Source organism: Callorhinus ursinus, unplaced genomic scaffold, assembly GCF_003265705.2.
Source record: "Callorhinus ursinus isolate GAN/ISIS: 27379988/994484 unplaced genomic scaffold, GSC_fseal_2.0 scaffold8, whole genome shotgun sequence".
NCBI classification, from domain to species: Eukaryota; Metazoa; Chordata; class Mammalia; order Carnivora; family Otariidae; genus Callorhinus; species Callorhinus ursinus.
In genome coordinates, this window is record NW_027397070.1 from 292,161 (window position 1) to 316,666 (window position 24,506).

The 24,506-nt window shown below is 39.7% G+C and overlaps 1 protein-coding gene and 1 long non-coding RNA gene across 2 annotated transcripts in view; one reads left to right on the top strand and one right to left on the bottom strand.

Moving 5' to 3' along the window:
- The first annotated feature begins 418 nt into the window (after window positions 1–418).
- The window catches only part of RPGRIP1 (RPGR interacting protein 1), a 72,808-nt gene continuing 48,720 nt past the window's right edge, over window positions 419–24,506 (top strand). The window contains exons 1-7 of the mRNA XM_073894933.1: window positions 419–452; window positions 9,448–9,580; window positions 15,350–15,463; window positions 17,387–17,492; window positions 20,277–20,300; window positions 21,191–21,337; window positions 21,808–21,881. Of these exons, the coding sequence (XP_073751034.1) occupies window positions 434–452; window positions 9,448–9,580; window positions 15,350–15,463; window positions 17,387–17,492; window positions 20,277–20,300; window positions 21,191–21,337; window positions 21,808–21,881 (617 nt within the window). The 5' untranslated portion in view covers window positions 419–433. The remainder of the gene's footprint in view (window positions 453–9,447; window positions 9,581–15,349; window positions 15,464–17,386; window positions 17,493–20,276; window positions 20,301–21,190; window positions 21,338–21,807; window positions 21,882–24,506) is intronic.
- On the bottom strand, window positions 19,867–24,505 carry LOC141373221 (uncharacterized). Its single transcript, XR_012378926.1, has 3 exons — window positions 24,391–24,505; window positions 20,642–20,829; window positions 19,867–20,099 (listed from the first exon to the last, which is right to left on the bottom strand). It is a non-coding gene; the product is annotated as an uncharacterized lncRNA (long non-coding RNA).

The window sequence follows — 24,506 nt, forward strand, 5'->3', positions numbered from 1 at the left end:
AATAAAATATTAAAAAAAAAAAAAAAAGAAAGTAAGGGGCGCCTGGGTGGCTCAGTCAGTTAAGCGGCTGCCTTCGGCTTGGGTCATGGTCCCAGGGTCCTGGAATCGAGCCCCGCATCGGGCTCCCTGCTCAGCGGAGGGCCTGTTTCTCCTTCTCCCTCTCCCTGCTCAGGGGAGAGCCTGCTTCTCCCTCTCCCTCTGCCCACTGAGTGCTCTCTCTCTATCTCTCTGTCAAATAAATAAATAAAATCCTTAAAAAAAGTGTTGATAAATTCATACATACAACTTAAGTACAGCCTGCAGAAGATAACCTAAAGTTGCATATAATTGACTGGATTTGCCTTTATTTCAGTGTCCTCTGGGACCTATAGCCTGGGAACTGATAGGACATCACATCTGCTGTGGACAACACATCAGTAGACAACTACCTCTGATGGTACCAGCATCAAAAGGTAAATTGTGCCTGAAGATGGAAGTCTTTTAAAATCAAAACAATGTTCAGTCTGTCATTGTGGGGCATCTTGCTAGCCTCCAGAGTGACTGCTTTGCTCTCAGCTCTTTTCTTCAATCTTCTCAACATTTTATTTCTAAATTATTACAACAGAAGTTTTACTGTGCAAATTTAGGAGGTGAAACTAAATACCGCCACAACAAAAGCGGAGAACAAATGAGTGGTCCATTCCTCTATCCATGTTATTAGCCCTTCACTCTCACTAAACAAAGGTGGGCAATTTTAGATGAAAGAGCACAGCCCCACGAGAGCTTCTTCCACACTTACCTTTTTTTTTTTAAGGTTTTATTTATTTATTTGACAGAGACACAGCGAGAGAGGGAACACAAGCAGGGGGAGTGGGAGAGGGAGGAGCAGGCTTCCCGCCGAGCAGGGAGCCTGATGCGGGGCTCGATCCCAGGACCCTGGGATCACGACCTGAGCCAAAGACAGACGCTTAACGACTGAGCCACCCAGGCACCCCTCTTCCACACTTACTTTAAGATATTTTTTTAACTTTGTCCCTACTCTCCCACCCCTCAGTCACAGTTACTATTGAATCCATTTTTACTTGATTTCACTTCTATAAAGTTTTTTCAAGGGTAGGGTGCTTTATGCACTGCCCATGGGGTGTGCAAATGGTGAGGTCATTTTGGAAAAAAACTTGACATTATCTAGTAAAGTTGAACATGCAACTTTACTTCTGGATAAAAAATTTGCAGAAATGTTTGCATATGTGTACCAGGAGACATATACTAGAATGGTCACAGCAGTGTTATTCATAAGACAAAAAATGGAAACAACATAAATGTCCATAGTTCAGGAAATGAATGCACATGGCTATATAGTCATACAATGAAATAACAAATGTATTTTCTTTATAATTTTCTTTATAATAAAATTATAATCAATATAAATATTAATTTATAATATATAATAAAAGTATAATAAATTTTATTAATAATAATAATATATAAATAAAATTATAATAAAATTTCTTTATAATAAAATAAATAAATCTAATTTTCTTTATAAAATTATAAAGAAATATAAGGCAGTTAGTAGTTATAGAACATTTAAGATAGTGGTCACCCCTGGGGGAAGAAGGGAATAGTAGGGTGGGAACTTACAGAAGGTTCTTCATGTACTAGTAATGTTCTATTTCTTAAGCTAGTGTGTATGTTTGTGTACACTTTATTATTGTCCAACCTGCCCACATATGTTTTATTTCCTCTTTTATATGTGTGATATGTATACACTAACATTTTTATAATAATATACATAATGTATTTTGTTTATAATACATTTTATTATACATAACAGTTTTAAATTGGGCTATAACTTACATGCCATAAAATTTACTCTTTTAAAGTGTACAATTCAGCAATTTTTACTATATTCACAGAGTTTTTTGCATTCATCCCAACTAATTTAAGAACATTTAATTACCCCAAAAAGAAACCCTGTAGCAGACATTTCCCTTGTCCCCACATTCTGCTCCTGATAATCACTTATCTGCTTTCAGGCTCTATCAGTTTGCCTATTCTGGACATCCTTTGTAAATGAAGTCACATAACATATGCTTTTTTGTGAGTCTGGCTTCTTTCACTTGTCATAGTGTTTTTAAAGTTCATCCGTGTTGTAGCATTTATCTTTATACCTTCTTTCCTTTTTATTGCTGAGTAATATCTCATTGTATGGGCATACCACATTTTGTCTATATATTCATCAGTTGGTGGACATTTGGGTTGTTTTTAGTTTGGGGCTATTATGAATAATGCTGCTGTGAATATTTGTGTACAAGTTTTTTGTGTGGACATGTTTTCACTTCTCTTAGGTATATACCTAGAAGTGGAATTGCTGGGTTATAGGGTAGCTCTATGTTTAACATTGTGGGGAACTGCCAAACTATTTTTAAAGCAGTTGTATCCTTTTATGTTCCTACCAACAATGTATGAGAGTTCCAATTTTTTTCATATCCTCACTTGTTTGTTTCTTTTTTTAAGATGTTTTTATTGATTTATTTGACACAGAGAGAGAGACAGCTAGAGAGGGAACAAAGCAGGGGGAGTGGGAGAAGCAGGCTCCCAGCTGAGCAGGGAGCCCAATGCAGCGCCCGATCCCAGAACCCCGGGATCACGACCTGAGCCGAAGGCAGACGCCTAATGACTGAGCCACCCAGGCGCCCCTCATATCCTCACTTGTTATTGAAGTGATATCTTGTGTGGTTTTTAAAAATTTGTTATTTCTCTTGTGGTTTTGATCTGCACTTCCCTAATGAATAATCACACTGAACATCTTTTGTGTCTTTACCAGCCCCTTGGATAGCTTCTTTGGAAAAAATCTCCTTAGATCCTTTGTCCATTTTTAAATTGAGTTATTTGTCTTTATATTGTTGGTTGTAAGAGTTCTTTATGTATTTTGGATACAAATCTCTTATCAGGTATATGATTTGCGAATATTTTTCCCATTCTGTAAGTTGTCTTTTCACTTTCTTGATAGTGTCCTTTGAATCACAAAAGTTAATTATTTTTTTAAAGATTTTATTTATTTATTTGACAGAGAGAGAGACAGCAAGAGAGGGAACACAAGCAGGGGGAGTGGGAGAGGGAGAAGCAGGCTTCCTGCAGAGCAGGGAGCCTGATGCGGGGCTCAATCCCAGGACCCTGGGATCATGACCCAAGCTGAAGGCAGTTGCTTAACTGACTGAGCCACCCAGGTGCCCCCACAAAAGTTAATTTTGATGAAGTTCAATTTATCTATTTTTTCTTTTGTCACTTGTACTTTTGGTTTCATGTCTAACTTCATAGTGTCATATTTAATACTGCCTAATCCAAGGTCACAAAAGTTTACTTCTGTGTTTTCTTCTAAGATTCTTGTAGTTTCAGCTTTTACATTAGGTTTGTGATCCATTTTGAGTTAATTTTTTATATGGTGTGAGATAAGGATCCAACTTCATTCTTCTTTTTTTTTAAAGATTTTATTTATTTAATTGAGAGAGAATGTGAGTGAGAGAGGGAGAGCATGAGCAGGAGGGAGGGGCAGAGAGAGAGGGAGAAGCAGGCTCCCCACTGAGCAGAGAGCCCAACGTGGGGCTTGATCCTAGGACCTCAGGATCATGACCCTAGCTGAAAGGAGACGCTTAACCAACTGAGCCACCCAGGTGCCCCAGATCCAACTTCATTCTTTTGCATGTGTATGTCTAGTCCTCCAGCACCATTTGTTGAAAAAATGATTCTTTCCCCATTGAATTTTCTTGGCATACTTTTTGGAAAGCATTTAATTGTAAATGTGAGGGTTTACTTTTGGACTCTCAGTTTTATTCCATTGATCTGCATATGTATCCTGTATCAGTATTATGCTGTCTTGATTATTGTAGCTTTGTAGTAAGTTTTGAAATCAGGATGTATGGATCCTCCTACTTTGTTCTTTTTCAAGGTTATTTTAGCTATTCTGGGTTCCTTGCATTTCCAAATGAACTTTAGGATCAGCCTGTCAATGTATGGGGAAAAAAAGCCAACTGGAATTTTGATAGGGACTACATTGAATCTGTATATGAATTGTGGAAATCTTATCAATATTAATTCTTGAAATCCATGAACATGGGATGTCTTCCTAATTTTTTTTTTTTTTAAAGATTTTACTTACTTAAGGGCACCTGGGTGGCTCTGTTGGTTAAGTGTCTGCCTTTGGCTCAGGTCATGATCTCAGAGTCCTGGGTTAGAGCCCCCTGGGGGGCTTATTTATTTGAGAGAGAGCACGAGCAGGGTGGTGGGGAGGAGCAGAGGGAGAGGGACAAGCAGACTCCATGTTGAGCATGGAACCTGACACAGGGCTTGATCTCATAACCCTGAGATCATGACCTGAGCTGAAATCAAGAGTCAGACACTTATCCAACTAAGCCACCCATGCACCCCACATTGATTGATTTTCATTTGTTAAACCAAGCTGTATTCCTGGATCCGTTCCATTTGGTTATAGTGAAAAGCCTTTTTATGTGTTGTTCAACTCAGCTTGCTATTATTTTGTTGAGGATTTTGTATATATAATTATAAGAGATATTGATCTATAGTTTTTTGTGGTATCTTTGGTTTTGGCCTCAGGTAATAAGTTGGGAAGTGTTGTGTCTTCTATTTTTTGGAAGACTTTGTGAAGGATTGATGTTATTTCTTCCTTAAACATTTGGTAGAATTCATCAGTGGAGTCATCTGGGCTTGGGATTTTCTTTGTGGGATGTTTTTGGTTACAAATTCAGTCTCATAAGTCTGTTCAGATTTTCCATTTCCTCTTGAGTCAATCTTAGTAATTTGGGTCTTTCTAGGAAATTGTCCTTTCTAGCTAGGTTATCTAATTTGTTGACATACAATCGTTTGTAGTATTCCCATATAATTATTTATTTCTTTAAGGTTGGTAGTGATGTCACCTCGTTCTTTCCTGATTTTAGTAATTTGAGTCTTCTCTCTTTTATCTTGGTCATTCTAGCTAGTTTTGTCAATTTTGTTGATCTTTCAAAGAACCAATTTTAGTTTTGCTAATTTTCACTATTATTCTTCTGCCTCCTGTTTCATTTATTCCTGCTCTAATCTTTGTTATTTCCATCCTTCTGCTTGCTTTGTGTTTAGTTTCTTCTTCTCTTTCTAATTTCTTAGGGTGAAATTTAGTTGATTTGAGATCTTCTTTTTTAATGTAAGCATTTGTAGCTATAAATTTCCTGTTATCTGTTATCTCATCCAATAAATTTTGGGTTGTGTTTCCATTTGTTTAAGACATTAACAATAAAACATGTTTAATTAAAAAAAAAAAAAAAGGACCCATGGTGGGACCTAGTCAAGCTGGGTGGTAACCAAAGCCACATGTCTAGAGCTTGTTCAATTACTGATGCTAAATGGATCATAATATTTTAATAAGTGAAAAATCTAGGGGTGCCTGGCTGGCTCAGTCAGTAAAGCATGCAGCTCTTGATCTTGGGGCCATGAGTTGAAGCCCCAAATTGGATGTAGAGTTTACTTAATAAAAAAGAAAGGAAAAACCAAAAAAGAAAAATCTGTGTTCGGTATGCTCTTCAGCAGTGCGCAACTTGGGATTTTGTGCTTCTCAAAGCTTTAAGTGTTCCACGAACTGAAATGTGAGCTGGCTGGGATAATTTTCAAAGTCAGAAAAGTTATAGTACTGGTGACAGAAAACCCTGTGCAGGGACTGACCACCTAGAGAGTCAGTTTTGAGGCCATCCTCATGAAAAAAAACCCAAAATAACTTAATATTTCTTCAAAAGAAGGTGCCAAAAAAATGAAGGACGTACATATTTACTTTGTGGGAAAGAAATTTTGTAGGTTTTATTACAAACTGTGTCAAATTTTCTTCCTAAAAGTAAATAAAGTGCTTGTTATAAATGAAGATTTTCATAAAGGTTTATGGTCATGTTAAAAATTCTATTCCTAGCCGGGCTCCTGGGTGGTTCAGTCGTTAAGTGTCTGACTTCGGCTCAGGTCATGATTCCCAGGGTCCTGGGATCGAGTCCCACAACAGGCTCCCTGCTCAGCGGGAAGCCTGCTTCTCCCTCTGCCACTCCCTCTGCTTGTGTTCCTGCTTTCGCTATCTCTCTGTCAAATAAATAAATAAAATCTTAAAAAAAATTTATTCCTAGTGATCATTCTTTCCTGTTAAGCTAAGTGTGCCTGGCAATCAGCTGCATTATTTTGTAAGTTCATTGATTTGGAAGTTATAGCTTTCTTATTCACCCCATTCTAAGCAATCTTGAATTTATTTTGGAAACTTTGCTTTGGGAGAAGAGAAACCTTTTTTTTTCATTGAAGTATAGTTGACACACAATGTTACATTAGTTTCAGATGTACAACATAGTGATTCATGAACTCTTTACTTATGCTATTACCAGTGTAGCTACCATCTGTCACTGTACAACACCATTGACTATATTCACTATGTTGTACCTTTCATCCCTGTGACTTATTCATTCCATTACTGGAAACCTGTTTCTTCCCCTGCCCTTCCCCCATTTTGCCCATCCTTCTATCCCTTCCCCTCTGGTAACCACCAATTTGTTCTCTGTATTTATGGGTTTGTTTCTGCTTTTTGTTTGTTTATTTTTTATTTTATTTTTTTAAGATTTATTTATTTGAGAGAGAGAGAGAGAGAGCATGAGCAGGGGGAAGGGCAGAGGGAGAGGGAGAGAATCTTAAGCAGACTCCCCACTGAGCATGGAACCCAACGCATAGCTCAATCTCATGACCCCAAGATCATAAACTGAGCCAAAACCAAGAGTCAGAGGCTTAACTGACTGAGCCACCCAAGTGTCCCTTGTCTATTTTTCAGATTGCACATATAAGTGAAATCATATTGTATTTGTCTTTATCTGACTTATATCTTTAGCTTATTTATTTATTTATTTATTCATGAGAGACAGAGGGAGGGAGAGAGAGAGAGAGGAGAGAGAAGCAGAGGGAGAAGCAGGCTTCCCACTGAGCAAGGAACCTGATGTGGGGCTCGATCCCAGGACCCCAGGATCATGACCTGAGCCAAAGGCAGACGCTTAACCAGCTGAACCACCCAGGTGTCCCAATAAATAATATCTTTTTTTTTTTTAATTTTTTTTTTTTAGATTTTATTTATTTATTTGACAGAGAGAGAGAGACAGCAAGAGGGGTAACACAAGCCGAGGGAGAAGCAAGCTTCCCGCAGAGCAGGGAGCCCGATGCGGGACCCGATCCCGGGACTCCAGGATCATGACCTGAGCCGAAGGCAGTCGCCCAACCAACTGAGCCACCCAGGCGCCCTAAATAATATCTTTTTAAAAAAATGTGGAAGTGCTCAAAAGCTCATGGAGATATTTTAAAATGACACCAGAACCAACTGAAAAGGCTCAGAGTGGCTGAATCTGGGACAATTTGGGTGTCAAAATGAATAATGATATTGATGGATTATAACCCACTGAATAAAATAGGAATCCATGAGAATGCATAGGTATAGATAAATATAATAATAAATAAATATAGTAAAGAGAAATCTTTACCCTAGAGTAGAATTCCAACTAATAAATGTAGAAGGAATAATGGAATTAGAATTATACTGTGGGTATGTCCTTGTTTTAAGGAAATATACAATGAAGTGTTTAGAAATAATGGGACATCATGTGTACAATTTACATCCAAGTGGTTCCAAGAAATGATAGAGAATATATGTACTATTTGGGGCATCTGGGTGGCTCAGTCGTTAAGCGTCTGCCTTCAGCTCAGGTCATGATCCCAGGGTCTTGGGATGGAGCCCTGCATCGGGCTCCCTGCTCAGTGAGAAGCCTGCTTCTTCCTCTCCCACTCCCCCTGTTTGTGTTTCCTCTCTCGCTGTGTCTCTCTTCATCAAATAAATAAATAAAATCTTAAAAAAAGAGAATATATGTAATATTATATATTGTGATATATATATATATTTGGAAAACAGTTTGACAGATTTTTTAAAAGTTAAACATACACCTATCTTATGACCCAGCTGTTTCACTCCTATGTATTTACCCAAGAAAAATTAAAACATGTCCGCACAAAGACTTATACACAGATTTTCATAGCTGTTATATTTGTAATAGCCAAAACCTGGAAACAATTCAAATACCTACCAACAGTAAGTGGTTAAATAAATTATGGTATGTCTGTACAGTAAAATGCTACCAGCAATCAAAAGGAACTATTGATATAAGAAACACCATGGATGAATCTCAAAATAATTATACTGAGTGAAAGAAGTCAAACCACCCCTCCAAACTAAAAAATAAAACAAGTACATAATGGATGAGATCTATATAAAATTCTAGAAAATGGACATAAAGCCCTACTGGAGGTTGCCTGGGGACTAAAGTGGGATTGGGGTTAGGATGAGATGGAGAGGAATAGCTCACAAAGGGGCAGAAGGAAACTTGGCATTGATGGATATGTTCATTATCTTAATAGTGATGGTTTCACAGTTATATAAATATGTCAAAATTAACCAAATTTTATACTTAAATATATTCAGTGTATTACATGCCAATTATACTTCAATAAAGCTGTTTTTTAAAAACTTACTTATCATTTCCATAGGCTAGACCAGAGAGGTGTTAGTGGTGGCTGAGGTGGTTCTGAGACTAAAGTTCTGAGCTCTTTCTTCCAGGAAAGGAGCTATATTTTGAGTGCTGGGGTTTTAGGATCTTTCCCATGAGATCAGAGCTGACTCTGGGCCAGTGAACACACACACACTTAGACCAAGCAGATGTTCTATGTCCAGGAGGCAACTTTGGGGACAGTTTCTCGGACCACAAAAACAAATGAGATGATTCTTGGTAATGAAGAAAGGTTTCTATCCTTTACCTTAGTAAGGGTTTGAAGATGGTTTTAGGCACAATCTTTGTCTAGGTCCAGATTATCTAGTAAGAAGAATAAACAGAAGAGTCATTAAAAAGAAAAATGAAGTAGACTAACAGCCCTATTTGATATTTTTATAGAGAATGTACTTTCTAAGACTCTTAATCATTGGAAACAAACTGAGGGTTGCTGGGGGGGGGATGAAGGAATGGGGTAACTGGGTGACGAACATTAAGGAGGGCATGTGATGTAATGAGCACTGGGGATTATATGAGACTGATGAATCACGGACCTGTACCTCTGAAACCAATAATACATTATATAGTAATTAACTGAATTTAAATTTTAAAAAAGAGAATGTATTTTCTAGACAGGACGTTGAGTCATACCTTATGCTGGAACAATATGGAATGATATTCCATATCCAGGAATGATATGTAACAATAAAAAGCTCCATTAGCACACATTTCATATCCTTCCTGAATTTCCTCTCAAACACTCGAATCAAGATAGATTGAAGCCCTTTGGACAAGATGCGATGAGACACGTGATGGGTTAATAAAAATATTACATGGAAAAATAATCTGTGTTTACCCTGTCTTGGGACTTTAGGTAAGAATATAAAAGCTCAACCACCCTTGAGCAGAATGAGCCGGGAAGAACTGGAGGACAGCTTGTTTCGTCTTCGTGAAGAGCACATGTTGGTGAAGGAGCTTTCTTGGAAGCAACAGGATGAGATCAAAAGGTACCTGGTGTTATCCTTAAGTCTTTAAAAGCTGGGCTAAAAAATAAATAAATAAAAATAAAAGCTGGGGAACAAAGGGAAACGGGCAAGTAAGAGAAGGAGGTTTTTGTTTTTGTTTTAAAGATTTTATTTATTTATTTGACAGAGAGAGACACAGCGAGAGAGGGAACACAAGCAGGGGGAGTGGGAGAGGGAGAAGCAGGCTTCCCGCTGAGCAGGGAGCCCAATGCAGGACTCGATCCCAGGACCCTGGGACCATGACCTGAGCCGAAGGCAGACACCCAACGACTGAGCCACCCAGGCGCCCCATAAGGAAGTTTTTATTTGCAAAACGAAACCAAAAATCATATTGATCATTTATTGTATGCAGGCATATTGTAAGTGCTTTATATGTATTAAGTAGCTTAATATCATAAATGCAATTAACTTATTTAATACAATGGGGAAGGTGCTATTAAGAGGAAAAGGAAACATAAAGAAGTAATTTGCCTAAAGTCACAGCTAGCAAGCGAGTGGTAGCACTGAAAGCTCTTGACTCTGAAATTATACCACATACAGTGACCTTACAGTATCAGCTTTCAAAAGTGGATCTCTTGGGTGGGGACCTGGAGAGAATTCTGAAATAGAGTGTGGATAAATAATCAGATGGGAAGAAAGGGAGTTCTGAAAGTTCAGATTTCATCTCTAGGACATATTTTGAGGATATTGGTGTCAGTGTCTTCTGGCCAAAGACTAGCAGGAACATACCTGTAGTTTGAGCAAGTTGGGTTTATTACTCATCACAGCTAGAGAAATGCACACCATGGGGAACTATGGTCATTTCAATAAGAATGTGTTGGAAAAAAGTCTATTATAGGATTTGAGTTTCAGTTGAGTGATTTGTGGGAGGGTCCAAGGTAACAGGAGTTTGCTCCAGATTTGATACTGTTAGAAAGCAGGGAGAGAAAGGGGAACCCTCCTACACCGCTGGTGGGAATGCAAGCTGGTGCAACCACTCTGGAAAACAGTATGGAGGTTCCTCAAACAGTTGAAATTAGAGCTACCATACGATCCAGCAATTGCACTACTGGGTATTTACCACAAAGATACAAATGTAGGGATCCGAAGGGGTACGTGCACCCCAATGTTTAGAGCAGCAATGTCCACAATAGCCAAACTGTGGAAAGAGCCAAGATGTCCATCGACAGATGAATGGATAAAGAAGATGTGGTATATATACACAATGGAATATTATGCAGCCATCAAAAGGAATGAGATCTTGCCATTTGCAACGACGTCGATGGAACTGGAGGGTGTTATGCTGAGTGAAATAAGTCAATCAGAGAAAGACATGTATCATATGACCTCACTGATATGAGGAATTCTTAATCTCAGGAAACAAACTGAGGGTTGCTGGAGTGGTGGGGGGTGGGAGGGATGGGGTGGCTGGGTGATAGACATTGGGGAGGGTATGTGCTATGGTGAGCACTGTGAATTGTACAAGACTGATGAATCACGGATCTGTACTTCTGAAACAAATAATGCAGTATATGTTAAGAAAAAAAAAAAGAAGAAGAAGATAGTAGGAGGGGAAGAATGAAGTGGAGTAAGTCAGAGGGGGAGACGAACCATGAGAGACGATGGACTCTGAAAAACAAACTGAGGGTTCTAGAGGGGAGGGGGGTGGGGGGATGGGTTAGCCTGGTGATGGGTATTAAAGAGGGCACATTCTGCGCGGAGCACTGGGTGTTATGCACAAACAATGAATCATGGAACACGTCAAAAACTAATGATGTAATGTATGGTGATTAACATAACAATAAAAAATTATTAAAAAAAGAAAGCAGGGTAAATTCTGCATTTGAATATCTCAGTAAGCTTTTTTTTTAAGATTTCTTTTATTTATTTGTGAGAGAGAGAGAGAGAGAGAGTGTGTGTGTGTGAGTTGGGGGAGGGGCAGAGTCAGAGGGAGAGGGAGAAGCAGACTCCCTGCTGAGCCCAGGCCCCCCCCCCCAAGATCATGACCTGAGCCAAAGTCAGATACTTAATCGACTGAGCTGCCCAGGTGTCCTGGTATCAGTAAATCTTATCTACAGGGAAGGTAGACTAGAGTGAGGCTAAAGCTGTAATTGGTTAGAATAGCAGTCACTCATTAACCAGGAAAAGATAATGTTTGGTATTTTGTGTGTGGCACAGTGAACTTGTTTCTGTCTGTGTTTAGACAAAATTATGCAGTGGCCTTGTTCAGTATCACTCTATAATGGTCTCGGTGGCCTTGTCTGATATTGGGGTGTTCTGTGAGATTATGTCCAACAGGATAATAACATGGCCTAGCAGTGAGCACCAGGCCCGTTTCAAACAACACTGGGAACTAGTTATGTCAGATCAATTCTCCAAAGTCAAGAACAGCTTTTTGCTTTCTCACTGGTAATCCCCAAGAGTGGTTCAGAGCTACATTTAGAATCTACAGAATACAGGGGCACCTGGGTGGCTCAGTTGGTTAAGCATCCAACTCTTCATCTTGGCTTGGGTCTTGGTCTCCGGGTTGTGAGTTCAGGCCCTGCATGGGGCGCCACGCCACGCATGGAGCCCACTTGAAAAAAATCTACAGATACAGGCTTCCGTTGTATGCCAGCACTCTTCAAAGTGGAGATTCTTTTGCACTGCGGAGAACTCAAGAATCTGGTGAAAGCAGGTTGCGTAGGCCAAAAAAATCTTGCTTCTTGGTTGATAACCAAAAAATACTTGAGATTGTAGATATTAAGTGGCTAAATTAGATTCTATCCCCCTGACTCCCCTGGCTTTGGGCAAATTACCTGCTATATTTCATGACTTGATTTCTCTCTCTGGATATAATGACATGTAATAATAACTAACTCCTACAGTGCTTACAACACACAGGACTGTTCTAAACACTTCACATATATTAATTTATTTAATCCTCATAACAATCTAATGAGGCGGGTGCTATTTTTATCTTTATTCATAGATGAGGAAACTGAGCACAAAAGGTTAATGACATGCTGAAAGCCACATAGATAGTACGTCAGAACTGGCAGGCAGGGGGCCACAGAGTCTGATGGCAAGGATTGAAAGCATGATTTTAGGTCAAGATGACAAATAGTGGGGGTGCCTGACTGGCTCCATCTGTAGAGCATGCAATTCTTGATCTTGGGGTTGTGAGTTTGAACCCCACCTTGGATGTAGAGATTACTTAAAAAAAGGAAAAGATGACAAACAGTGATTGACTATCCAATGTAAGTAAGGCTGGGTGTATACTAAGGGCTATTGAGGTATATACTAGGGGCTGTAGAGGAGTAATCCTTAAAGTTGGGCAACGTATACAGGGGTGTGCGGACAAGTGGGGGATGGGAGAAGTAAATATTAAAATTTCTTATATTTAATTATCTCCCCTTTAAAAATTAGTCTTTTTATGCTGTAACATGACCACGGTTTATCAGGACAGAAGTATATGCATATAATTTAAAAATAAATGTACAAATAAATATATTGAGGTGTGGCCCAACATTTTTTACTAAGACAGTTGTGTAATCATTGCAATAGCATGGACAGAGATGGACACCACAATGTCCCTGCCTTCCCAGAGTTAATTGGGGATAGAAAATTGATTTTTAAAGTGTAACTAATAGACCACAGTAGATAAATTTATATCACCGATCAGTTCATGATTATGTGCCACCAGATCAACTGGAGAAATAATAACATAATTACAGAAGGAGGAGCCATCCCCACCATCTCTACTTTTGCTCATAGGTTGAGGACGGCCTTGCTCCGCCTGACCGTGGCGGGCCGGGGCCCGAGGGCGGATGTGGCGGAGGCAGAGCAGCCGGCAAGGCGGCGGCGGAATGCGGGTTGGCTGCAGCCCCTTGCTAAGAACCAGCGCCCCCTGATGCATGGGCTGCAACTGCAGTACCAGCGTGTCGGCCCCCCTGCTCGCCGACGCTCCCAGCCACGGGTCCGCGTGGGACACAGACAGCTCCACACCGCCGGTGCCCCAGCGCCCGAGAAGCCCAAGAGGGGTGAGGTTCAGAACCAAGTTTCCCACATTGCTCAGACACTGGGAAGGATTGATCTGTCAGCCACATTTTCCTCCTCACTGCTTTACTTCACCCACCACCCCATTTTGTCTTTTTGTTCCCAGTGCTTCTTACCTCCCTAAAATCTTTTTGTCCTGGGTGGTTTGTCAGGTTCGAAGTTCTCAGTTCAGCACGAAGTACTGCCGAGGAGAGAATCAGACAAAGTAAACAGGAATTTTGCCGGTCAAGTTCTGCAGTGGGCCTAGAAAGTAGATTAGATAATGTCCCACTCCAGTCTGAGTGGCAGTGATCTTAAGACAGGTCCCTCTACAAGGCCTATGGGACCCTGGGCTGAGTGGCCATGCCTCTAAAACTGGGGTTCTTTGCTTTTTGGGGGGACGTGGACTCCTTTGAAACCATGCTCAAAGCTAGGTCTCCTTCCAAGAAAAGTGCACGTATACATAGTCAAAACTGCATACAATTCCACCAGTTCAGGGGTGTACAAAGCCCATTCCTGAAGTCCAGGCCTAGAAGTCAGGCTGTAAGTGAGCACTTGAAGTTTCTCTTCTTTCTGTATATTCCAAATGGCTGAGAGTCTCTGGCTGCTGAAAACCCAACACTGAATTAAGTAAAATGTTTTGTGTAAATTTCCTTCACCTAGCCTACTCACTCCATGGGAATGGGGTGTCTTTACCCTGGGGATTCAATGTTAGATTTGTTTCATATGGTTCTATATTTTCAAACTCCCTACTGGAGCCAAATGAATCTTTGCAAAAACAGCTAAAAGTAGAAAAATTAAGTGAGTCTCAGTTTCAGTTCAGTTTGACTTCAGCATTATTGAGTACCAGTTATATACCAGGTACCAGAGATAAAGATGCATTAGACACACACAGTCCCTTTCTTCTTTGCACCCTTCTTCTTCCCACTTATACTCCATTACTTGGCAGATTGTAGTCCCTCTGGCTTAGTAAGTCTGTAGTTGCACATCTACGCAAGAGTAAAGACTGAGAACCTCTCCTTTGGGATCAGTGGTCCTTGTGGGGATTTCCCCCAGGTCTCAAGGCTACCTGTTTTTAGCACTTGGTGTTCTGGAGAAATCTGTTGCAGAGTCTGCATCTTCTGTCTAAACTTTCAGGGCCCAGTGACAGGCTGAGCTACACAGCCCCTCCCACATTCAAGGACCATGTGACAAATGGGAAGACTAGAGGTGAAATATCCAGTGAACTGTGAGTTCTTTTCATTTATCCTACACTGTTACTCTTTAAGCTTTAATTGGAAATACATCATTTAGGGAACAAGTGAATGTTGGCAATTTAAAGTCTTCCCAGCATAATCAGAGAAGATGAAAGTCAGCCCTAGGTCAAATTTCAACTTCGTTGCTTAAAAGTGGGAAATAAGCATCTCTCTGTCTTTGAAGGAAAGGCAAATAAAAGCCCTTTCCTAAATGAGGGTATTCCCTCTCTTCCCCTTTCTATTTTTCTCCCTTAGGTCGTAATTCATTTATATTTCTGTTTGACACTTGAGAGCTGTATTTTATAAGATTATCCATCGCACATACCAAATTAATAACTCCTCTAACTTCTCTTCATACACGTGAGAACTCAGTTCTAAATCCCTGTAAGAGCAATTTCTACTTCTTCTTTTTTGTGGTTAATGTTCCTAATTCTAAGAATGTAATTTCTTTCAGTAAAGTCATAATTATGACTAAACCCATTGGTCTGTGCATGCCTAACAGTGCTCATGTTATGACCAGCAATACTATGCTAGTGGAAGAACCACCCAAGTCTCCTGAGAAAATGTGGTCCAAAGATGAAGATTTTGAACAGAGAAGCTCTTTGGAGTGTGGTCAGAAGGCCATGGAACTTCGGTAAGAGTGTGGCATTCCATACCTCAAACCATATGAACTGAAAAAGTAACAGATTTTTATTCTTATTAACTCTGGCAGAGGAAAGGAGAATGCTTGGGATTAAATTCAATCTTAAATTCAGTCCGAGAAATAGACGTGGATTCCCATGTGGGTTAAGAAATGGATTCACCTAAAGAGAATGTTTATGTTTATTGGAAGATTTGCTGTTTCACATCACAGAAGGAAAACTTTTTCATCCTTATCACCAGATAGGGGTTCTCAGTCCTCACTGTACATCAGTCTTTTTTGGAGAACTTTTTTAAAAGTAGACTTTATTTTTTAGAGAAATTTTAGATTCACAGCAAAAATTGAGCAGAAAGTGTAGAGATTTCCCATATACCACACACCCACAGCCTTCCACTCTATCAACATCCCATACCACAATGGTGTTTTTGTGATAGTAGATGAACCCATACTGACATATCATTATCATCCAAAGTCCATAGTTTACCGTAGGGTTCACTCTTGGTGTTACACATTTTATGGGTTTGGACAGAGTGTATAGACATGTATCCATCATTGTAGTATCATAGAGAGTAGGTTCATTGCCCAAACATCCTCTGTGCTCTGCCTTTTTATCCTGCCCTACCCCTTAGCCCTGGCACCACTGATCTTTTTACTGTCTCTATGATTTGTGCCTTGGCCAGAATGTCATATAGTTGGAAAAATACACTATACAGTCTTTTCAGATTGGCTTCTTTCACTTAGCATATGCGTTTAAGTTTCCTCCATGTCTTTTCATGGCTTGATAGCTCATTTCCTTTAGCCCTGAATAACGTTCCATTGTCTGGATGTACCACAGTTTATTTATCCATTCACCTACAAATGACATCTTGGTTGCTTCCAAATTTTGGCCATTATGAATAAAACTGCTGTAAACACTGATGTTCAGACATAGTTTTCAATCTGGAGACCTTTTAAAACTACAGAATCCTGGAGGGATGGTGGGTGGGTGGGGTAGGTTAAATGGGTGATGGGGATTAAGGAGGGCACTTGTTGTGATGAGCACTGGGTGTTGTATGTAAGTGATGAATCACTAAATTCTACACCTGAAACCAGTATTACTCTGCATGTTAACTAACTTGAATTTAGATAAAAATTTGGAGGAGAAAAAAATGTTCTATTCCAAAAAAGATAATATTAAGAAAATAATGATATATGAGGTAATACAATATGGAACATACCACACAAAAATAAATAAATAAATTAATTAATTAAATCAAATCAAAAGCTTGTGTATCTTATAATATAATATATTTCATATAAACAGATCCTGAAAATTAAAAAACAAACCAACCAACCCACAGAAACCTGGGCCCCACCCCAGAGATTCCCTTTCAATTATTTGGGGGAGGACTTCAGGCACTGTAGGTATAAAGATTTCCCCAGATGATTCTAAGAAGCAGCTAAGACTGGGAATCATTGAGATAGAGCCTAATGAACCCAAATCTACCTCAATACCTTAGAAATAATAAAGAAAACATGGTCGCCTAGGTTGAGAAATAATAATCTTCCCCTGTGTTTCCCTCCATATCCATACCTTTCTGGTTTCTCTAAGGAAACAGGACTCAGACTCAGCTGGACTTTATAAGGTTTATGGGAAATTGTGAGCACCATAATTTAAAAAATAGCTATTATGTTTTCTCATAACACAGGGTTTAAGGTTGGTGGCGTCTCTATTGAATCCCAGCTAATAGGAAGGGAAATGGGAGAAAGGAGATTATTTACTGGGGTGTACATTCACTTCCTACTTCTGGTATGCTGTGGGCGAGGTGAAAAGGCAAGAGGCAAGAGGAAGATATTCTTATTTGGTACAGTATTGAGGGGGAGGGTGTTTAATTCTGTCCATTCACAGAATGTCTTAGCATTGTCTTCTTTCTCCAGAGCTTCCATTAAGGAGAATATAGAGCTGATTCGGCTTAAGAAGCTCTTACATGAAAGGAATACCTCATTGGTAGCAACAAAAGCACAATTAACAGAAGTTCAAGAGGTGAGCTGCCAGGGCAGGGCAGTGTGGGATGGCCTGCGGCCCTCAAATCTCAGACCCCTGGCGTCCTTGACTGTTTGAGAAGCCTTGCTGGGCCCAATCAGGCATCCGGTTCCAGTGGGGACTGTCTGTCACCAGTTTGGGGGGGGAAAGAGTCAGTATTATTTTCTCCATTTTATACATGGAAGACCACAACTGAGAGAAATAAATTGTCACACAACTTATAGGGGATATTCAAATCCAAGCCTTGTAATTCCAAGTCCATTCTTTTCCCGATACTTCCATTATCTCTCTATTAGGAAGAAGGCTCAAGCCCTGCCTTCTAAGGTGGAATTAAGTGGGGTTAACTTGTACCAGAGTTAAGGTCCCGGCCAAGGGCCACACCAGAATGTAATTAAGGTGGGAAGCCAAGAGCAGTCACAGGGAAAGGGCAGGAGACTAGGCTTTACTGAGGACTCACCATGTGCTGGACTCTGTCCCAGTTGCTTATAGTCATGGTCTCATTTAAGCCTGACACCAGCCCTCAATGTAAGTACATTTAACCGATGAGGGCACTGAGACTCAAAGAAGTTAAGTGACTTGTATAAAAGTCATAAAAATACTAAGGGGTTGAGCAGGTTTTGAGTCCAGGTTCATCTGGCACCAAGGCTCCTGCTCTTTTCTCATTACCACACAAGAAACTCATATACGAATGGTGGAAGTGGGGCATCAAGGGTCTAAGTGATAGATCAACACCATTCTTTTGTTGAATAAATATTTATTGAGTATCAGGAACTGTGCAAAGCACTGGGACACAAAGATTACAAAGTAAGACAGCTCCTGCCTTCAAGGAACTTACCGGAGCAAGAGAACAAGATGTAAACAAATATACCTATCCACATAAGGAGTATTGGCAGGAACATAAGAGACACAAAGACACAAGAGTCAGATCCTCAGAGAATGGGGTGCGGGATCCAGAAAGGACTCATAAAGGGGTATATTCATGAGCCAAATATTGGGATACTGAAAGATTAGCAGGTGTTAATGAGTGTGCAAGAGAGGGGAGGGTTTTCCAGGGGAGGAGAGGTGTAGGCTAGGGCACGGAGGTGAGAAACATCAGGGACTGGATCATGGAAGCTTTATCAGGATTTTAGACTTTATCTCATAGACAGTGGAGAACTGTAAAAAGGTTTTAAGTAAGTTGATAATATGATCAGTTTTTTTCCCCAAAGAGATCAATTTGCCTTTTTTTAATGTTTGAAATTTTTTTGAAATACATTTTAATAAAGAAATGATACTTTAAAAAACTATTATAAAGCAATAATAATGATTAACTTGGAGTAGTAGAATTATAGAGGACTGATATCATAGTCTTTATATTTTTCTGAAATTTTCAACTTAATCAGAATCACAAACCCAGAAGGAAAGATCATCTGGCCGTGGAGTGAATAATAAAGATTGGCTGGTACAAGTAAAGTGATCAGGTAAAAAATGACTGCAGTGCTCTAAGAGAGACAGCTGAGGGTCCCAACCAAGGCAGTGAGAGAGGCCCACAAAGAAAGGGCTGTATTGGGAACTTCCAGAAAGTAGAAGAATGGACTTCATCACCAAAAGGGAATGGGTGGAGGAAAAGGGGAAATGAAAGACGATTCCTGATCTCTAGCGTGGGCAAGAAGATGATGGTGGTGGCATTCATCTAGATTGGCTACAGTTAGCACTGCCCTGGGTACTTCTGTTCTGATGGGGATGAAAGGCATCTTCACGAGGTCAACCCCCAAACCTGTGTTTTGGAGAGAACTATGCATATGCTTGTATTCTTTTGACTTGGTTAATTTTGGTAGCACTTACAGAATGTGGAAACATGGGAAGGAAGATAATTTAAAATTGTATGGGCAGATAGCAATATTTGTAGGATTACATTTTATTTTTAAACCCCATCTATTCCTCCATTGCTTTAAAGGAAAAAAGGAAGCAAGCCATTCTAAATCTTTACCCATGTTAGTGGTAGTGGTAGAGATGACCTAAAATGGTGAGTACTCACCCACAATTGTTTAAAATGTAGGTTTACAATTTGTTTTTCTCCAGCAGTTTGTCTTTCTAGTCATTGTTTCTTGCACACATACTTAAAAAAGTTTGCCTTGTCTCAATCCCTTAGCAGTAAAATATGGTGTTTGGTAGCACAGACTCTGGAACCAGACAGGCTGGAAGTAAAGTTCTGCCTCTGCCTCTTGATAGCCCTATGACTCTGAGCAAGTGACTTAGCTCTCTGAGTTTTGGGTGTCTCATTTTTAAGGTTTCAGTAGTAACAACTACCTCTCAGATATGCTGTGAGGATTAAAAGATAATATATGTGAAATAATTATAATGATCATAATGTAACAGATAATGAAACACACAGTACTGCTCAACCAATAACAGCTGTTGTAGTTGGTTTGGTTAGTGTTGCTTTTTCTGTTTCTAAAACTGGAAAGAAAACTCTCTGAAGCATGCTGAGTAAGAGATAGCACCTACTCTGAAAATAAATCTTTTTCTTGGATAGTCCACCAAATGCAATACAAATGTGAATACATGACCCTTCGTGCCTTTTAAAGAAATTGTGTCATCGGCTGTGTTCACAGACTTGCTGGCAAGCTAGGGCAAGGGGAAAGTAGCAGCAATTAGTAAACAAGTATACAAATTGACTTGATTTATAAGAATTTTTAAATATCTCTTAAACTAACCATTTAAACATTTGCTTTACAGAGATAAATATCAAAACAAATATGGAGTTGATAAATCAGTAGAACAATATGTATTTCTTTCTTTCAGGCATATGAAACTCTGCTCCGGAAGGTACTTAATAAAGATTGTTTAAATCTCTATTTCTTAGTAGTAAGAGTAATAAACCCCCCCAAAATTTGTGTTAATCTTCAAGTAACATAACACCAGAATTTAGCCAAGTAAATCAAAGTTATTATGACCTAAAATTTCTATTAAGACAAATGTCCTATTACTATGATCAGAATATATTTACTGTGCCATTTTCATTAAACTGAAATATGAGATCTGAAATACATGGAATAGTATTTTTCATCCTATTGCTAGAGAGAATTATATAGCATTTGTTCAGAAATTCCTAAGAGTATTCCTCTAGCATGTATAAGGTGATGAAATATAACAAAGGTGTTGCATACCTCCTCTGATGTTCTTAAATGTTCAGCGCCATTCACTCCTGTGAATGGGGTGCAGGTGAAGCCAGGTGAATGACCATGATGAAGAGTTACTAAAGCAGAGTTACCAAAGCAGAGTTCCCAGCATGAACAGCCACAGCTGTTCCTCACCAGAGAACTTCTGCACACTTCTGAGTTAACATGTCACTTTGCTAGGTGCAAAAGAAAGAGTGTATCACCCTAAGAAGCAGTTGGATAGCTTACAACATAAAGGCGGCTATGAAAAGATCACTTCACTTAGAGCCAGGGTTTAATTTGAACCTTGGGAAAATTCATGCTCCAATTATGCATCATAGTTTCCTGGAGAGGAAAATTCTCACTAACGGGGAAACGATACTTCCTGAGAAACGCTAGAGTGATAAACAAGGCCAATTTACAGTGCAAAGGCACCATGCTATTAATCAAAGCCATTCTTCTTGACATCCACTAGGGAATGCTAGGGTTGCCAGTATCTTGAGACCATTTCTACTGAGTGATATGACCATTCCCAGAGCAACTTTCCTTTTGCCCCAGAATCAGGGAATCCTGAGTGCAGCCCATGATGCCCTCCTTGGGCAAGTGAATGAGCTCAGGGCAGAACTGAAGGAGCAGAGCAAGAAGGCTGTGAGCTTGAAGAGCCAACAGGAAGATGTGTCCATCCTGCAGATGACACTGAAGGAGGTAAATAATAGTAATAATTGAAAGGTGGCATCAGTTGTAAGTTACATTTCAATTTCAGAGATATTGAAAAGTGTATCTTAGCAACACTATGGCTATTTCATTTTTTCAAATGAGAAAAATGAGGCTCCAGGTGGTTAAATAATTTGCTCAAGATTACACCATTAGGGAGAAAACTGGGATTTATAGGGGTTTTTTTTAAGTTTTTGCTGTATTACAACGTTCTGTTGCTTCCTTAACAGTAGAAACCCAGACACTGTGAAAATTTGCTTCAGAGAATCCTCATTATTTCCTGTAAAAGTTTCTATCACACCAGCTGGTTCAAGTCTTTCTAGTTGAGTGGCTCCTCATAGACATGAGACATGAACATAGGAAGCCTTCTACCCAAGCCCCACTCTGCCACAGAAGAAGGGAGACGTGCAAGGCCATGGGTGTTACAATATTTATCTCAGGCACCCTCCTGTCATTCTTAGTTTCAGGAGAGAGTTGAAGATTTGGAAAAAGAACGAAACTTGCTGAATGACAATTATGAAAAACTCTTAGAAAAGTGAGTAACAAGTTTGGGTCCCAGAGCACTGTTTGTTATAGAAGACAATTATAGAAAAGTGCCCTCACATTCTAAAATAATGCCTAGTGTGGATAAGGGGAAGCTGGTACTCAACACTGTTAGTGAGAATATAAATCGGCACAGTCTTTTTAGAAGGGAATGTGGTGCTATCTATCAAAATGTTAAACATGGGGGCACCTGGGTGGCTCAGTTGGTTAAGCGTCTGCCTTCGGCTCAGGTCATGATCCCAGGGTCCTGGGATTGATACCTGCATCGGGCTCCCTGCTCTGTAGGAAGCCTGCTTCTCCCTCTTCCACTCTCCCTGCTTGTGTTCCCTCTCTCACTGTGTCTCTCTCTGTCAAATAAATAAATAAAATCTTTTAAAAAAAATGTTAAGCATGCATATACATGTATTTGCAAAAATAATGTATAGTTTTTTTCTATTATAATTTTTTTTATTATGTTACGTTAGTCACCATACAGTACATCATTAGTTTTGGATGTAGTGTTCCATGATTCGTTGTTTGTGTATAACACCCAGTGCTCCATGCAGTACGTGCCCTCCTTAATACCCATCACTGGGCTCACCCATCCCCCGCCCCCCTCTAAAACCCTCAGTTTGTTTCCTGGAGTCCAGAGTCTCTCATGGTTCATCTCCCCCTCTGATTTCCCCGCCCTTCATTTCCCCCTTCCTTCTCCTAATGTCCTCCATGCTGTTCCTTATGGTCCACAAATAAGTGAAACCATATGATAATTGAATTTCTCTGCTTGACTTATTTCACTTAGCATAACCTCCTCCAGTTCCATATAATAATAAGATATAATATAATAAGAATGTTAATTACTACATTGTTACTAATAGTAAAAAAAAAAGGTGGAAACATCCAAATTTCCTTTGATAGAGATTAAATAATGTTGCATCCCCACAATAAAATACTATTAAGCTGTTAAAAATGAGGTAGACTTAAAAAAAATGAGGTAGACTTATATGTCTAAGATATATTATTAAAAGAAAAGTCAAGTTGTAACAGTATATGTTAACTCTGACTTACTTATGGGAGATGTGTGTGGTATGCCCGGGTGAGAGAGAGAATCTGCAAACCTCTCATGAGATGAAAGGATTGGAGTAGGGCAAAGAGGCACCTTCACTTTTAATCTATATACTTCTGTATCATTTTAATTTTTTATAACAAGCATATATTCATTTATTAATTTTGAAATTTAAAATACCTGGAAGTTTAGGGGCATCTGAGTGGTGCAGTCGGTTAAGTGTCCGACTCTTGGTTTCAACTCAGCTCATGACCTCAGTGTCATGAGATTGAGCCCCACGTTGGGCTCTGCGCTCAGGGTGGAGTCTGCTTAAGACTCTCTCTCTCTCTCCTTCTGCCCTCCCCACCCCTCCCCCGCATTCTCTCTCTCTGAGAAATAAATCTTTAAAAATAAAATAAAATACCTGAAAGTTTAAAAAGAAGTTAAATGTGCCTTCTTAAAGGCAGTAGGGGACAGATTGGAGAGATGGTATGGGAGCATCCTGGGAATATCTGATGCTCTTCAACTCAGTGAAACAAAGTGGTGTGGGGATTATTCACTTTGAAGAGTCTGTGTAGCAAACATTACTATTAGCCCCTTCCCTTCATCACTCAGAATGTTATCTGCTTGGATCATCATGTAATGTATGGCTAGGAGGTGCCAAGAATTTTTTTTTAAAGATTTTTTTTTTGTTTATTTGACAGAGAGAGACACAGCGAGAGAGGGAACACAAGCAGGGGGAGTGGGAGAGGGAGAAACAGGCTTCTCACTGAGCAGGAAGCCCAATGTGGGACTCGATCCCAGGACCCTGGGATCATGACCTGAACCGAAGGCAGACGCTTCACGACTGAGCCACCCAGGCACCCAGAACTTTTTTTTTTAAGTGGGCTCCATGCCCAGTGTGAAGCCCATTGCAGGGCTTGAACTCACAACACTGAGATCAAGAGTCAGACGCTTAACCAAATGAGCCACCCAGGTGCCCCCAGAACTCTTAATACTAACTTAAGCAAGTTGTTCTTGGACCATATTTATTCAAATGAAAAATAGGAAAAAGACATCTGCAGAAGTAATAGCTTGATTATCAATGTCACTTCACTTATGTAAATAATCAAAGACAGACCATGTGTTTTACACTCAAAATGGGTCTGCCCTGACAGCTAGTCACAATGGTGTGCAGGGTACAGTCATTGAAAAAGGTAGTTCCTGCCCTTCAGTGTAGTAATTTATAATCTAGTTCAAAGGCAAGTATTCTCTAAACCAGCCATTAGTGAAGATAGAGGAATGGAGTAAGGAAAAGAGGAATATTTTGTTCCTCATTTTTTTGAAAGTCTATTTATTTAAGTAACCTCTGCACACAACATGGGGCTTGAACTTACATCCCTGTGGTCAAGAGTCATGTGCTCTTCCGGCTGAGCCGGTCAGGTGCCCCTGTTCCTCATTTTTAATTCAGTAGGCCTGAGAATGTCTTGGTACACAGTACCTGAAGAAAACCATCATGCTGGAGAAGTTCCTTGGGAAATAGATGTGACTTGGGTTGTTTGCTCAGTGGGCTGAGACCTAAACAGAAGTGATACTAAGGAACTCCTCAGTAGAGCC